Consider the following 17342-nt stretch of genomic DNA (forward strand, 5'->3'; position numbering starts at 1 on the left):
CAGCATCAGATGACCAACCACTCAGTGCACAGTAGCAGTAATGCTAGAGAATCTCCTCACTCCATTACTTTACATTTACTGTACTGTACAGAGCCCCTAAGGTGACATCAGTTAAAAAATATTGTGTGGCCATGACTTATTAGGGCATGAAAATGAGATCCTAATGTGTAGAAATGAGATAAATAAGGTATGTAAATGAGATAATTAAGTTTTTTAAGCTTTTCTGTAAATCAATGACAATAAAAAGGCTAAATATCAAAGCTCCAATACAAGGATAATCTTTTGTAAGAAAATGGAGAGTTAATGGTTTCTTTTTATGTTAATCTTGGAATGAATTATGGTGATATTTTGGAGTCTCTTGCAGTGAGACATGGCGTAACTCTAAGTAAAAGACACTTCATTCTCATACAGACAGTATACAGACCCATTTACCTTCCTTAGGTGTCATATTGTGCACAACCTCTGAGAGATGCTTGCTTTCTTAGCTGTGGAACAAAAGGACCTTGTGGCCATGCCTTAAGTAAACTTGTTCCCACGCCTTAATTATCTCATATCCCATACCTTAGTAAGTGGTGGCCATGCATTATTTTTTAACATGATGTCACCATAGGGGCTACGCAGTAATGAATATATTTGTGACACTCGTGCTTGATTAATTAATAAATATAGGCTGTATAGCTTATATTAGCTTATATTATTAATCTCAAAAACACTGTTAAGGGGCTCTATGTAAAAAAAAAACTAACTAGGGTGTAGGGTGCATGCAAGGATTTGAGATTCGTCATGAGTCACAAACATGTGCACTGGGTCCTACCGCAGGACATCGCGTGATTGCGTATTTCCGGTTAGCCAGAGGCTAACCAGCTACCAGCGAGAACAACAGACATAATAGAAACAGCGATAATTATGCTTTTCTCTGGCTGTTCTTATTTCTGCAGTAGCGCAGTTCAAAGCGGATGTGTTCTCCTGATAATCTGAGTATGATAGAAGTACAGCCGAGCGTTAATTTAGTGTTTATTGTCGGCCGCAGTGATGCGGGGCAGCCTGCAGATCAATAGCTAGCCTAGCTGCTATAGCTAGCATTAGCCGCAGTGCTGAAAGCCTGCAGACATGAAGTTACTGAATTACAGTAACTACTGAGACCCATAACCAGCTCTTTATCAGCGAGCAGCACCTGTTTACGCTTCTGTTGTTTTACATTTCTCACGATAACTGTGATTTATTAATGTATTTGAATAACCTGCACGGTGTTAGCTTGTTGGTTAGCTAGCTGGCTAATAGATTTCCATTCACTGAGACCAAAACAAGCTAGACTGACTCCCTCAGAACTGCAGCCACAGCAGGAACTAACGTGGGTTCAAGATGGACAAGAAATCTTTTGATATCGTCCTGGACGAAATAAAAAAGGTATTTATTAAATATACACTGTGTAAGCATAAAAAATGTCTTCTGTGAATTAGATATGTTAGGTTGCAAATACAGTTAAATTAAGAGACACTTCAGTTTCTGAATCAGTTTCTCTGATTTTGCTATGTAACGTTATAGGTATATATTTGGGTAAAATTAACATTGTTGTTTTATTCTATAAACTACCAAATAAAAATATTGTCATTTGGAGCATTTATTTGCAAAAAATGAAAAATGGATGAAAATACAAAAAATATACAGAGATTTCAGACCTCAAATAATGCAAAGAAAACAAGTTCATATTCATAAATATGTAAGAATTCAGAAATCAATATTTGATGGAATAACCCTGGTTTTTATGCATCCTGGCTTGTTCTACTCCACAAGTCTCTCACACTGCTTAAAAACACTGATCCATCTGAACGTTTAATTACAGAGAGTAAAAACCCTGTTTATTAATTGTAAGATGAGTTGCAGAAATGTAATACAAAATTCTGCTTTTCAAAACATGATATATACTGTATATCGTGGAAGTAAAGTTTTGATATAGTATTTTTACTGTGTCACCCAACACTATAAACCTGTTATGTCAATTAAAATTAAGGAATATATTGTGATCTAAATTTTGTTTATATCGTCCAGCCCTAAATGTTAGTATGATTTTTTTTTAACATTTCAGATATTTTAATGTATGTAAATTGCAGTATATGTCCCTGATGTTCACTGATTACAGGTTACAAGTTTGTAGATACAGATGCTGTATCTTTTGTGTTCTGTGTTTTATTATTGTTCATATTGTTACTTGAATTACAGTATATTTTATCAGCTGAAACTGTCATAACTTTAGTTTTGGTTTTCTCTTTATTTCAGTGTGTGTTGACAGACCAGCGCATCAAAGCAATAGAGCAGGTGCACGGCTATTTCTCCAGTGAACAGGTACAGTAGCTAAATGTCTGCTGTAAACTTCACTTTTTAAAATAAAGGTTCTTCAGATTAGGGATGCATATATAGGAATTCTGGAAATTCCGGTGTGATATCTGATATTACACATGTATGTATCAGCCTGTATATGTTATGTATTATCCTTTTATATCAAGCAGCAAAAAGGATGACCTATTTAATTTGCCTTGTGTGTAGTGCAGGTCTGTCGATGTACATGCATATGTGCATATTGCATCACCAATTAAAGTCTTACATTTTATTTCTGGAAATATTTCTGTTTTATTCTTGTGAATGTTTACTGTATTAGAATCTCTTTGTCATTTTAAGAAATTTAAGTTAAACACTAATGTTTGTGGGATAATTGTTAGCCTTCACATGTGTCAGAGGAGGCACGTGCTAGTTTTCACACTCCTGACATAGGGGGTATTCCTAGTGATTGGGGAGTCCAGCTGATAGGTGGTGTAAATGGGGAGAAAAAAATTAGAGAAAACAAATCCAATATATTTGATGCTGATTTCTGTTTGCCTTTCATATTCCTTTATTAGGTGATTGACATTCTGAAATACTTCTCCTGGGCAGAGCCACAGATAAAAGCAGTCAAAGCGTTTCAACATGTAAGTGGCTGCTTGTTTTGTTGTTCTGTTAAAATCAGTGCCTTTGACTTGTTTAATTGAAGTGAGCTTAATAAGCATTAATTAAGAACTTTTTTTCCTCTTGGTAGAAAATGGTGGCTATTCCTACAACCAAGGTTGCAAACATTTTGAACACTTTCACGTTCTCAAAGGACAAGCTCATTGTGCTGGAGCTGATTGCACTGTAAGTTGTGAAGGACTGGATAATAACGTTTCTGCTGCGTGCTTGTTTCAGCAGCATGTTATATAATTTGTTCAGGTTTTAATTTAAATGTTTGCATTTCAATGACAGCAATATATCTGATGCCCATAATTATCGCCCGGTGGAGGATCAGTTCCGTGTTCACCTGTCAGAGAAGAAACGAGCACGCCGGATACTCGAACAGGTAAAATAAATTATATAAACTTCTTTCTACTATTCATTTTTTTGTTGCGAAACTGCATACAGCTCTGGAAACAAATTAGACCTCAGTTTCTGTATCAGTTTTTCTGATTTTGCTATTTATAGATATATGTTTGAGTAAAATGAATATTGTTGTTTTATTCTATAAACTACGGACATTTCTCACAAATTTTAAATAAACATATCGTAATATAGAGCATTTATTTGCAGAAAATGAGAAATGGCTGAAATAACAAAAAAGATGCAAAGCTTTCAGACCTCAAATAATGCAAAGAAAGTTTTAAAAGTTCAGAAATCAATATTTGATGGAATAACACTGATTTTAATTACAGTTTTCATGCGTCTTGGCATGTTCTCCTCCACCAGTTTTACGCACTGCTTTTGGATAACTTTATGCCACTACTGATGCAAAAATTCAAAAAGTTCAGCTTGGTTTGATGGCTTGAGATCATCAATATTCCTCTTGATTATATTCCAGAGGTTTTGATATTGGTAAAATGAAAGAAACTCATCAATTTTTTTTAGCTGTGTAGTGCAATTATATTTTAAGAATAAATAATTATAATGCTTAGTACAATGCATATGCAATTATTTTGTTATACAACCCCTGGCAAAAAGTATGGAATCACCAGTCTTGGATGAGCACTCCTTCAGACATTTCATTCTGTAAAACAAACTCTGATCAAAAACATGATACAATAATAAGGTCATTCCAAAGTGCAACTTGTTGGCTTTCAGGAACACTCAAAGAAATGAAGAAAAAACATTGTGGAAGTCAGTGAATGTTACTTTTATTGACCAACCACAGGGAAAAAAATATGGAATCACTCAATTCTGAGGAAAAAAGTATGGAATCACTCAAATTGAAGGTAGAAAATAAGGACACACCCAGTCAATTTCCTTTCCCTAAATGGACACCTGCCTCAGATTAAATCTGCTCGTTAGTCTGCAGTTAAAAACACCTGCAGTCATGACACTTTGGAGGGCTGCTGGACGAATTAGAGTGGCAAGAACCATGGCTCCAACAAGAGAAATGTCTCTTGAAACAAAAGAGAGGATTGTGAAACTTCTTGAAGAAGGTAACTCTTCACGCATGGTTGCTAAAGATGTGGGCTGTTCACGGTCAGCTGTATCCAAGATATGGACCAAATACAAACAGCATGGAATGGTTGTTAAAGCCAAGCGTACTGGTAGACCGAGAAAGACATCAAAGCGTCAAGACAAGCAACTTAAGGCCATTTGTCTTGAAAACCGAAAAAGTACAACTAAACAGATGAAGCATAAATGGGAAGAAGCTGGAGCCAATGTATGTGACCGAACCGTAAGAAATCGCCTAAAGGAAATGGGATTTCAATACAGGAAAGCTAAAAGAAAACCATCATTGACACCTAAACATAAAAGAACAAGACTGCAGTGGGCTAAGGAGAGGCAATCATGGACTGTGGATGACTGGATGAAAGTTATCTTCAGTGATGAGTCAAGAATCTGCATTGGACAAGGTGATGATGCTGGAACTTTTGTTTGGTGCCGTTCCAGTGAGATTTATGAAGAGGCCTGCCTGAAGAAAACAACCAAATTTCCAGAGTCCTTGATGATATGGGGCTGCATGTCAGGCAAAGGCACTGGGGAGATGACTGTGGTTAATTCTTCTATCAATGCACAAGTTTACATTGACATTTTGGACAGTTTTCTCATCCCTTCAATTGAACAGATGTTTGGAGATAATGAAATAATTTTCCAAGATGACAATGCATCGTGCCATAGGGCAAAAACAGTGAAGGCATTCCTTGGAGAAAGACACATTCAGTCGATGTCATGGCCTGCAAATAGTCCAGATCTCAACCCAATTGAAAACCTGTGGTGGAAATTGAAAAAAATGGTCCACAAGAAGGCTCCGACCTGCAAAGCTGATCTGGCAACTGCTATCAAAGAGAGTTGGCACCAAATTGATGCAGAATACTGTTTGTCACTCATCAAGTCCATGCCTCAGAGACTGAAAGCCGTTATAAAAGCCAAAGGTGGTGCAACTAAATACTAGTGATGTATTTTGAATCATCTTTTGTTTATCTGTTTTTCATGATTCCATACTTTTTTCCTCAGAATTGAGTGATTCCATATTTTTTTCCCTGTGGTTGGTCAATAAAAGTAACATTCACTGACTTCCACAATGTTTTTTCTTCATTTCTTTGAGTGTTCCTGAAAGCCAACAAGTTGCACTTTGGAATGACCTTATTATTGTATCATGTTTTTGATCAGAGTTTGTTTTACAGAATGAAATGTCTGAAGGAGTGCTCATCCAAGACTGGTGATTCCATACTTTTTGCCAGGGGTTGTAGCTGAATGTGTGACCAACCAAAAGTGACATTTATCTTGTATTTCATAGAAATAAAACAATGTTCATGAACATGTTCTTCTTTTTATGCATGAATCAGATCAGCACGGGTTTAAATGCTTTATTGACTAGCCAGGCTGTAGAGTTTTTGCCACATTGCTGCTGCTGATTGTCTCAGTCTGATGCCTATTGTCTCTTATGAACTCAGACTGGGTGCCATCCAGCATGTCATTCTAATCTCAAGAATCTAAAGAATATGCTTTAAATATACTGTACTTCTGATTCTGATGCTGCTGTGCACTGAGTGTGCTGTACATTCTGTTCAGGTGTGTAAAGTGGGATGTAAGGCCCCAGTGGCGATGATTTCCTCTTGTGGGATGATCCCTGGTAACCCTTACCCAAAAGGCAAACCCAGCCAGCTCACTGGAACCTTCCCTGTGAGTATCATCCTCTTGAGCTTACTTAAGCAGTTTTAATAGATTTAAAGCTCTAGTTTCATCTAGTTTGTAACATGTAATTAATTCAGTGGTTGATGCATTTCAGTTATTTATTTTACTATACATTATTTTCAAATCTAAGGGCTTACCTCCAAGAAAAGAGGGAGAGGAGATTAGTGCGGAGGGGAAGGGGATTGCTAATCGAATTATTGGACCCAGCAAACCAGTAAGTTTCTTTTCTCTGATTTAAAGTATGAAATACTCTTTTTACTTTATTGTTTGGATTTCCTCTGTTTAACTCGTTGCAATTCTTGTTATTTTTTCCCTTTTTTAACCAGTCTCCCTCAAGCTACAATCCACACAGGCCTGTCCCCTACCCGATCCCACCCTGCAGACCACATGCCACCATTGCACCAAGTAAGATGAAAGATTAAACAGTTAAATAAACATGCATAGACAGTACAGTAAGCTCTGTAAGAGAGGATGAAGTGACCCGATCAGGGTGATGAAGAAATTAGGTGTGTGTTAGTTCTTATTAGGAAATTGACAAGAAACTTTGCTCTTGAAAGGTGTGCAGCCAGCTGCACTGTGTGTGATGGAGAGAGAAAGTTAAAGACAAAGAGAAAAGAAGGGAGAGACAAAGACTCACATGGCATAATGACCAGCAAGAAAGAAAGTAAAAACAGTCAGATAGGAACTACTTTCTGTAATGGTTAATCTGTTAAGCTGCAACCTTGTTACTTAGTCATTAATGTATTTAATGTATTAATGCCTTATAATTTACTAATGGCTGCATTTATTTGGTGGCTTTTATATTGATGAGAATGAAGAGCTAAAGTGTTAACTAAAATATGTCTCCTTCTCATATTTAAGGATGTTTAAGAGTTGACTAAATGTACTTACGCAGGAAGTGGCCTCTTCTCATAGAGTGAAAGACAGAAGAAGGTTGTTAAAAAAAAGGATTAACATTTAAAGAAAGTTTATTCCTTTTAAACATTGCTAAATGTCATTGTTTAAAATTTTAACAAATATAAATATACTCAATGAGTCTAATTATCCAACATTCAGACCTATCTAACGTTCTCCTGAACATTGCAAAGACAACAATTATATCCTTACTGCAATTCTTCAAAATCTATTAGAAAGCCTTTCCTGGACTATAGAAACAGTTACCCTAACAAAAACAGCAATTTCTTTTTTTAATAAATAACGAATGAGCAGGTCTTCCAATACTTTGTCTAAATAGTGCTGCTATGACATAATAAAAAAATAATTTGTGAATCTTAAGCCCTTTTTTTGTGTTTTTTTATGTACGTCTTACTTAGCTATAGAATATATTTACGTTATAAAATGTTCTCCAACTACATTTCCTTCATTTATATTTATTAAAAATTCATATAAGCAATGACTTTTATATTTGACTAGTTTTTTATCTTTCTGTACTGCTCATACCTCTTAGTATTAAGAATATACTGTATACCTCTACAGAGAGAAACAGCGGTAAAGTTTATAGTGAATAATTCTAAAGCAATAGGTAACAATTCTGTGATCTGTGTGCAATTTGAACTTGGTGGCGAGATTTTGTCTTTTTGGAGTAGTGTAAACCCACTACCCAGCAGGCTCTGTTCCCCTGCTCAGGTGCATACAACAATGCTGGCCTGGTCTCAGTGGGAGGGGTCATTACTGCCAGCGTGCCACCCCCTCCCTACAGTGCCGCTTCGAGATCAGCAGGTATGACACAACTCCTGCCGCTGATGCTGTCACTGCCACTGCCATTGCTGATGCTCAAAGAGCTGTGCTAACTGCCCCCATGCTAACTGCCCCTGCACCTCACCAGCACGTGCTCTGCTGTGTCCGCCTAGTGAACTCGGCATGCTTCCTAATTAACATCAGTTTAGCGCTTCAGAAAAACTGTGACTAATTTTGTGACCAGAATATTGAGAGCTCAAGTTGTTGAGTTTAAAATGATAATGAATTAAGTTTTTTTTGTAGATTAATAGCATTGTAAATTATGTGCAGTGAATTGACTTGAATGGCTGTGTTTACTATATGTGGCTTGTACATGATGGGGCTTTATATGGTGCAGAATGGGTTGTTTTTCTTGATTTATGAAGCTTTTCTTAACCTCTAAGCTATCTATCTGACTGCATAGTTTTTCACCAATAAATGGGTTGTGGTTTTGCGTAGTAGAACTTTTTTTTCTCCTCCCCCCTGTTGTTCGAGTCAGAGTTTTCAGTGGTTTTGCTTAGTATGTCAACATATCAACATCTGGTTCTAAGCAGGTTTGTGGTGATTTGAATAAGTCGGTGGTGTTTTTGTATACCTTTCATTCTTCAGGTGGTGGTTTTGAGTGAATATAATGCTGGAAATTAACTAGTATTTTTAAAAAAATGTTAAAACGCAGCTTTGCATGGTGTGCTTGGGTCCCTAAATCTTTGCGGCACAATTTATAGTTTTTAGTTGAGGACTTTCACTATCTATTATTAATTCTTTTTTCCTACTTATTTCAGCTTACACTCGACCTGCCATTCAGCAGAACCCCCCTTCCAGTGGCTCGGCCGCATCCACAATCTCGCCTTCCAGTTCAGCTCCTCCTACGCCTTCTACCTCACAGGCTCAGCCAACCACTCCAATAACCCCCGTCTTCCCTGGCATGGTCCCATCTCAGGGCTCTGTTACACACTCTCCTGGCCCCAACTCTTCTTCCTCTGTCATCAAGAGCCCTCCTATGCCTATTGGCTCTCCTCAGGTTGCCCCTAGCCCCAGTGGCCACAGCACCCCTGGACCTGCTATGACCCCTTCTGGCAGGAACACCCCATCAGTTATCAAAGCTCACACGCCCTCTGGCACTCCTGGTAGACCTGGCACGGCACAATCTTTCCATGGGTCATCCCGCTCTGGAACTCCCCTGGGTCCTAATCCAAGAGGTACGCCGGACCCTCTGTCTTCTCAGGTTATGGGACTGTCTGCTATGAAAGGATTCCCACCCTCTGCTGAGGCCCAATTAGATCACATGCAGTCCAAATCCTCTGGATCAGTCATACGAAGCTACACGCCTTCAGGGCTGCCTCATGGACGCTCCACTCCTGGCATGCAAGGTCTGGGGGCTTTGCCTTCAGGCACCCCCACAGCGACTTGCGCCCCTAGCCCCAAGCCATCACCAAGCCACTTACAAGCTGGTTTAGCAAATCCTGCACTGTATAGTGATCAGCCAATGAGCTCCATAGGTCATCACAGCGGAGGTAGTGGCAGTAACAGCCCTGTCCCATCTGCCTTCAAAGGGCCGTCATCTCGCTCCGGGACTCCCTCGCTTAGTTCCCTTGTAATGCCTAACTCCGCTGCCCTGGCACGCTCTTTGGGCCTGAGTCACAGTAGTGCGTCTCCTCAACCCTCCCTACCAGGCTCTGCAGTAATTGCTGGCCTGCAGGGTTTGTCTGCTCAACCAGGAGGAAGCCCCAGCACTCCATTTGCCGGCATCTCCCCTTTCCCCTCAATGTCCACAGCCTCACCTCTCCCCGGAGCCCAGTCCTCAATGCACTCGTCCAATTCCGTCGTTCCACCAACGGCCTCCACTGTATACTCCGGTCTGGACCATGCGGGAGCTTCAGCTGCCTTCGGCCTCGGACTGACCACAGCCCAATCGATGTTCCCAGGACTTGCCCCAGGTGCCAACCCTGCCTTCCCTGGGTTTGGGGGTTCAGGTGCCCCTGCAGCAGGTAGTCCTGTGCTCTCTTCCTTCATGGGGCTCCCAGGGGCATCGTCCTCAGTGGCCACAGTGGCCCCTCTTCAGGCAGCAGCAGTGGCAGCGGCGGCAGCAGCAGGAGTGCCCTCCAATTCCCCTGTGCTTCCAGGCTTTGCCTCGGCGTTCAGCTCCAACTTTAACCCTGCACTGGTGGGCCAGCCTAGGTAAGAGTTTACATTGAGTACACAGTGCCCACAACAGGTTCTGTGGTTTTTAAAAAGCTAATACCGTACCAGCCAATAAAAAATATGTCTGTGATGTAGATTAAAAGTGAAGTTATCCAAACTACGAAGAAAAACATTTGAAATTGTTTAGAAAACAAAAAAGTGTTAAACAAACCAGAATTTGTTTTAGATTTTAGATTCTAGTAGTCACCACTTGCTTAAATAACAGCTTTACGCATCTTGGCTGGATTTTCTCAGTCAGCTTTATGAGGTAGTCCCCTGGAATGGCTTTCAGTGTATAAATTGAACTTATTTTCCACTTAATGTGTTTGAGAGCATCAGTTGTAAAGTTATGAAGAGGTAGAGTTAGTATACAGTGAAACGCCCTATTTAAATAATTAACTGAAGTACCCTCAAGTTCAGTCAAAGACCATCAAAAATGTTGTGATGAAACTGGCTTTCATCAGAACCGCCTTAGAAAAGGAAGAGCAAGAGTTACCTTTGTTGTACAGGATACGTTTATCAAAGTTACCAGCCTCAGAAACCACAAGTTAACAGCACCCCAAATAAAAGTATTTTGGTTAAACATTTTTAAGTTACTACATGATTCCTTATGTGTTTCTTTATAGGCTGGATAACTTCAGTATTAAATTACAATGTAGGAAAAAATATATATGTATAAAAACATTGAATGAGGTGACGTGTCCAATACTTTTGTCTGGTACTGTATTTGCACACAGATATAATGTTATCTTCAAAGTGCTGTTTCTGTATCTGCAACACGTTTGTTTGTAAAACACTTGACCATGGTTGTAAAAAATCATGCTTAAAGTTACTCTGACCCACCCAAGTGACAAAGCCCAGAAAGAGCTCTACCAAGAATTTCACAGCCTAATAAAAGAGGTTCCCCCAGAGCCTGTTATCAGGATAGTATAGAATATTGATTGAGCCACAGGTCTACGGAGTGCATACTGAGGGCTCTTAGAGTTTAGAAGCCCTGGTTGTAAATGACTAATTGAAATTACACCAGTATGTGATTTTCCATTCTAGGTCATGTGTCTGCCATAAAGCTCAAAGTTTAATTGCCATTTATATCATCAAAGATAAATACCATGCTTCTTGGTCAAAATGCGATAGGGAAAGGGTTAGGGTTAAATGAACGACAGATAAAATAATACTATTTGCCTTCTTAATCAGATAACTACCAAAGACTATATGAATTTTTAATCAAAACTTTTTAAATCAAGGGGGTCTTTTTTTTTAAACTGCAAACATTATATTACAGTATATTTTTTTTAAATGTGGTCAAAATGGTATAATTGTAATATCTATATGAAGAAAAGTCAAAAGAAAAATGCCCACCACGGATGTCTTTTCCTTAAAACCTATAATATGATCTATAATAAACACCGGTCAGAGGCAGATAACGTATTAAAATAATAGAAATGTGTGTGTTTTTTTTTATAGATCATCACTGTTATGATTTATTTTCATTCTGAAATTCAAATAGTTCCTTGTTTTGCCTTACATTTGTCAGCTTGTCATAATTCTTGTATTTGTGTGTATCAGTGCTCTCCAGGCCCCAGGAGGAGCTGCGTTCCCTGGACTGCTGTCGTTTCCTGGCGGAATGCCTGGCTTTTCCTCCAGCGCTGCTCCTGCTGCCCTTTCAGGCCTCCACAACCCCGCTGTTCAGTCTGCACTGCTACAGGTACCAAACTACAAACCCTCCTCTCCACTTCATTCATTTCAGAGGTTTTCTATTAGGGGTCTACACGGGACTAAGCTCTCAGTAGAATTCATCTGGCTACCACATAAAATAACATTTGTATTTTTTGAGACCATGTAATGGATGAACATTAGTCCACTTTATTTGTATTGTTAAGTTGGCTGTTTAAAAAAGAAAACATAACGCAATAATTAAAATATAAATTTGAAAGTGTTTGCCTGTTATAGAAATGACATTTTACAGTATATGGAGATTAACGTATTAATTAACTTTTTAATTTTTATTCAACTTAGCAATGCACATTGTGTTTCTTAACAAGGAGATTCCGTTATTGTAAAGGTTTAGTTTAAAACAGCAGTTTTTTATTTGAATTTTATTTTAGTTTCTTAGCTATTTTCTGATTCTTGTATTCAATATCTAAATATCTATTCCTAATTACCAAATGTTTATTGCTGTTTAAAGATGTATGCCATATTTTTTGCACTATAATGCGCACTTAAAATCCTTTAACTTTGCAAAAAAACGTCAGTGCGTCTTTAAGTCCAGTGCTCCTTGTGTATCAATTTTACCAGTCAGGTTGTAAGGTGCTGAAGTACAGCGTTATACAAGAGTTACAATTTAATTCTCCAGCACCGGGACTGTAGTAGCATTAGCATTAGCCGCTAACCGCTATTTCCCCGTTCAGAGGTGAGTGTTATAGGCCTATAACCTGCTGCCAACCCTGGCTTATGCTAATGCTCCAGCCTTTAGTGCTGGAGAAATTCAGGAATCTAAGCTTACTGTAAATAAATGGAAGCCCCTTATAGTGTCGTTTAAAAAGCGGTATACGTAATCTTTATGTATAAAAATAGAGCAAAAAATAGACATTCATTGATGGCGCACCTTATAATCCGGTGCGCCTTATAGTGCAAAAAAAAAAAGGTAATTGCATTGTTATTATGTTAGTACATTATCATTATAATAGTGGCATAAAATGATAATAAATGATATTTTGTTCCAGAAATATTTGTAATAAACTACAATATCACCTAAACAAAAAATAGTATAGTGACTGGACTAATTGCACAATTATTAGCCTTTTGTATTGATTTTTATTAATTTGCACGATTTTGTAACTGTATATCCCACTCCCACTGGATGAATCAACTGTATGTCTTCTAATCCTGCTGTTCTTTATGACTGGCTTTGTTAAAATTAGCTCCAGTGATTTAATGCTTGTTTTTCTTTTCTTCTTTTTTGTACAGGCTCATTCTGCATCAGCATTAGATGGCTTCCATCCTCAGCCCAATGGCTTCAGCAGCTACCCTGCTGCTGCAGGGACCCCCTTTCCTTCTGCGGCTGCAGGAACCCCCTTCCCTCTGCAGCCAGGTCTGCATCCCCAGCTAGGCTGGCAGTGATCCTCGCTCTGAGGAAGGACTTCTGGAACACAGTACCTCAAATGGGCGACTGAGAGTGGTTTGAGTGGTTTCGGAGAGAGAGTGTGTGAGAGAAATAAAAATAAGGGTAAATAATAACTGTTATTAATGATTAAAGAAGCCCTGTATTGAGACAGTGAGAGGCTGTTAATAATAAACAGCAAAAAACACTCCACTATACAAAAGAATGAGCGTGAGAGAGGGGAGAGCGGTGGTCTGTAGCTCTTCTGAGCAGCAGCATTACTGCTGGATATGCAGTTTTCTTTGTTTTAAAGTTTGACACATGATTTGGTAGAGCAATGATGGTTGGAATAGGCATCATAATTTCTGAAACAAATTAAAATAATACTACATTATTCTGTAGTATTGTGTTTTTACTAGTTTTTTAGTTTTTGTTTGTTTGTTTTGAGAGGCTTTACCATCAGTTAGTGTAATGGTTTTGATGGTTTTACCGAAAAAGTAATTAAATCATGATGGAATGGATGTATGGCATTGGAAAAACTGTGAAGATTTTACTTTTAACACTCCTTTCATGAAATTCTCGGAATTTCTCAAGAGCCAGCTAATGGAAATATACTGTATGTGAATACCCTTGTATACCCTGGGTAAAGCAGCTGTTAAATGTGTGTGTGTGATGTGTGTGGTAGGTTATTATTAATATTATTATTTTTTAACCTGTTTTTTTTTTTTTATACAAGCCGGTGTCTGTATAGAAGAATTTGGATGAACAGGATACCATTGTGGTTTACTCATGGTGGGTCTATATATCTGTTTCTAGATGAAGTTTATGACTCACATACTGTACTAGAAACAACAGTAGGTGTAGGCTAGTTTAAGTATCATGAAATAAATCTTTTTTTTTCTACTTGCCTGCTCTTTAGTTTAATCTTTTTTTCTGCCTGTCAAACTATTTACCTCTCCAGGCAGAGTTTTTTTATTATATTGTAATGCTTGAAAAAAACTACAGTCAACTACAGAATTATTGGCATTTCTTTTTGCAGTCATTTCTTGCTGTATTTTTATGTTCATCTTGATGAAAACTCCATCCACAGCCAAGTTCCAGCCAGTTCTGGGAGTGGCAGACATGCTTTGGGCTTTAATATAGATCTCTGGACCAGTAAAACTGAGAAAAAAGAAGGGTAAATAATTGTTATTAATGATTAAATGAGACCTGTGTTAATAAGAAATAGAGCAAAACACTCCACTTGGGTAAAGTACTATACAAAACAATGCGAGCGAGAGAGGGCAAGCAGTAGGGATGCAACAGTTAGTCGATATTAATTGACAATGTTGATATTAAAAATGTGTCGTCTCTAAATGTTCATTGTCGACTAATCAATTTGTAGCACTAAACAAAGTACTGTGGACAGAAACACAATACTCAACTCTGCCCGTGGCTCCAAAAGGGCCCAACCACAACAGATTACACATTTCCTGACTAAATAGAAGCACCTTCCACATTTTAAGAACAAAGCTCTAGACATTTGAAGGGCATTTAAATCCCACATTGAACTGTTTTTATCATTGTGAAGCAATGGAGAAAGCTAGAAACAGAGATGGGTATGACAAATAATTGTCAGATTAGTCGACTACCATAATAATTATTGGTTGCTATCCTAGGGAGCAGTAGTCTGTAGCTCTTCCGAGCAGAACTTCTGCTTAGTTTGCATTTGTTAATTTAGGTAGTCATTACTTCATGTATGTTCATGTATCTCAAGTATTTAAATACTTTGTCATTAAAAACGGCAAAAGCCCCATTAGAAACCTCATTTATTTAGTACCAGTACTTTAACCCAACTGGCACCAGGCGCCAGGTGACCCAAAAATCACATCTTGTAGTCTTCTCAGCTTAATAACTCAAGAATGCCTTAACATATTAGCATAAACCTAAAAGAATCAGTGGTCCGCCACCATGTTTAACAGTAGGTAAACAGTGCTTCTACGGATTTATACAGTATATTTGAGTGTCTGACAAAAAAAAGTTCCATTTTTGTTTCAAATGACCACATTACAAGGTTTGGGTGCTGTATGGCTTTGTGGTTTACTCTTTTCATAGAGCGTCTCCAGAAAGGTTCCTTCTTGGAGGGAAGTTGACACCTTAACACCACTTACCTTGTCTTGCTTACCATTTTTTCGATCTGTATGTAAGGATATTATTCTTATTTATCGCAATAGCTGAGCTATTGTCACAACTGTTGACGATTTTTTTTGCAGCTGTTTCATGCTTTTCAGGCTTTTTATGGTTTATGTTTTTGTTATTGCCTGCTCTAATATAGATGAGTTATAGTACAGTTTTTTTTAATACAGGTACAGCATCTCTTGGACCACAGTTGTAACTCCCTCACTCATGTTTACAGTTAAGTTAAAAGAAGAGGGAGCTAATTGTGCCCTAATATTTTTTTATTTTTGTGATGCTCTGCATCAGTGACACATTGTGTTACTGTATGTTTATGTTTTATGAGATTGTTTTTATCCGTTTTCCTAAAATTTGCCAATAATTCTGGAGTTGACTGTACAATGAGCTCTTCTATTTTAGCACTGTATAGTATATCTTCACTGCATGAAATTCATGAAAATCGGATTAACTTGGGCATCAAGGACATGAGGTTACATTTTGAAACGTCTACAATTAAAAGAAAAAAAATCTACAACTTTGTATTTACTTCTTGGGAAGATTTTTTTTTATTTCTCATTTGATTGTCTTCAACAAACACAATATGTGAGTTTTTCTCTGTTTTCTCAGGGATGATTATGAGGAGGTCAGGTCTTTAATGGTGTGAGAAGAAAGTACAATGACAGATTTGACCCCAGGGTTTTAGGTCAAGTTGGTGTTTACAAAATGTGTTTAAGCAAGAGAAAAACTACTGCTTCAGTGCATTGGGTCACTTAGAAGCTTTTACTCAATCACACATTTACCATCCTATTGTCACCTTAATACATTTATATTTGAATTTCAGCTTTAATTCCAAAATATTGAATGTATCAGTTTTATTCTATTGTTTTGATTTAGTTTAATGAAATTAAATCCTTCAACTACAGGATGATGGAAATGTGGTAACACTGTTGTAGTAATGACTAAACGTCTCGGTCATGTGACTGATTTTACATCAACCTTTTCCTGAAGTGTTGGGCAATACTGTAGTGTACATGTCATGTGCTACTATATATTCTGTTTTACAGTAATATATAAAATAACTACTGGAAATGTGTTTCAGGGAGAAGATTCATATTTGGTACAACGTCAAATCTTAACATTTAGTTTTACACAGTATTCTGACAGCAGTTAAATACAAAATTTCTACTATAAAATGTAATTTAAATAATGCTACAACACAAGCTAAATAAATCTAAATAGGTTGATTTACCTGTTAACTGAATAACATGACTATTTCTGGCAATCAGATCTCATAGAAGAATTATAACAAGATTTATAATTATTTGGTATATTATATTTTCCTAAAATACAGACCTGGGAAAGAATAAGAGACCACTTAAATTGGAAGATGGATGAACACAAGCCATCAAACCAAGCTGAACTGCTTGACTTTTTGCACCAGGAGTGGCAGAAATTTATTCAAAAGCAGTGTGTAAGACTGGTGGAGGAGAACATGCCAAGGTACATTAAAACTGTGCTTAAAAACCAGGGTTAAAACTTTATGAATATGAACATGTTTTCTGTGCATTATTTAAAGTCTGAAAGCTCAGCATCTTTTTTGTTATTTCAGCCATTTCTCATTTTCTGCAAATAAATGCTCTAAAAGAAAATATTTTTATTTGAAATTTGGGAGAAATGTTGTCCGTAGTTTACAGAATTAAACAATGTTAATTTTACTCAAACATATACCTATAAATAGCAAAATCAGAAAAACTGGTTCAGAAACTGAAATGGTCTCGTAATTTTTTCCAGAGCTGTATTATGGTTCACCAAATAATGTTTGTATCACTAAAGGGGATCTTTGAGAATTAAATCCTAGGTTATTATTTGTAAATTGAATGGATAATCTGATGAACAGGTAAGTAGTGTATCCTTCTCTTTTCTTTCAGAAGTACTGATTAACTGCAGTAGAATTTGATCTGGGCAGTTATTCAAAAAATATGTGAAACCAGAACCTCTATTCAGTGTAATTCTGCACATAAAGACT

General features: G+C 37.6%; 1 protein-coding gene across 2 annotated transcripts; it reads left to right on the forward strand.

Annotated features, from left to right (window-relative positions):
- Positions 1 to 821: 821 nt before the first annotated feature.
- proser1 (proline and serine rich 1) lies at positions 822 to 15851 on the forward strand. 2 transcript variants are annotated; one of them, XM_022681313.2, is made up of 12 exons: positions 822 to 1407; positions 2278 to 2343; positions 2895 to 2963; positions 3071 to 3165; positions 3274 to 3367; positions 6043 to 6153; positions 6296 to 6379; positions 6492 to 6570; positions 7792 to 7884; positions 8664 to 10059; positions 11629 to 11767; positions 13030 to 15851. In XM_022681313.2, exons 1-12 carry the CDS (start codon positions 1363 to 1365, stop codon positions 13180 to 13182), a joined length of 2424 nt encoding a protein of 807 aa, XP_022537034.2. In that variant the 5' UTR covers positions 822 to 1362; the 3' UTR covers positions 13183 to 15851. The 2 variants fall into 2 exon arrangements, with proteins under 2 accessions (XP_022537034.2, XP_022537035.2); XM_022681314.2 differs by lacking the exon at positions 7792 to 7884.
- Positions 15852 to 17342: the final 1491 nt, after the last annotated feature.

The sequence above is a fragment of the Astyanax mexicanus genome, chromosome 20 (genome assembly GCF_023375975.1).
Source record: "Astyanax mexicanus isolate ESR-SI-001 chromosome 20, AstMex3_surface, whole genome shotgun sequence".
In the NCBI taxonomy this organism is placed as follows: Eukaryota; Metazoa; Chordata; class Actinopteri; order Characiformes; family Acestrorhamphidae; genus Astyanax; species Astyanax mexicanus.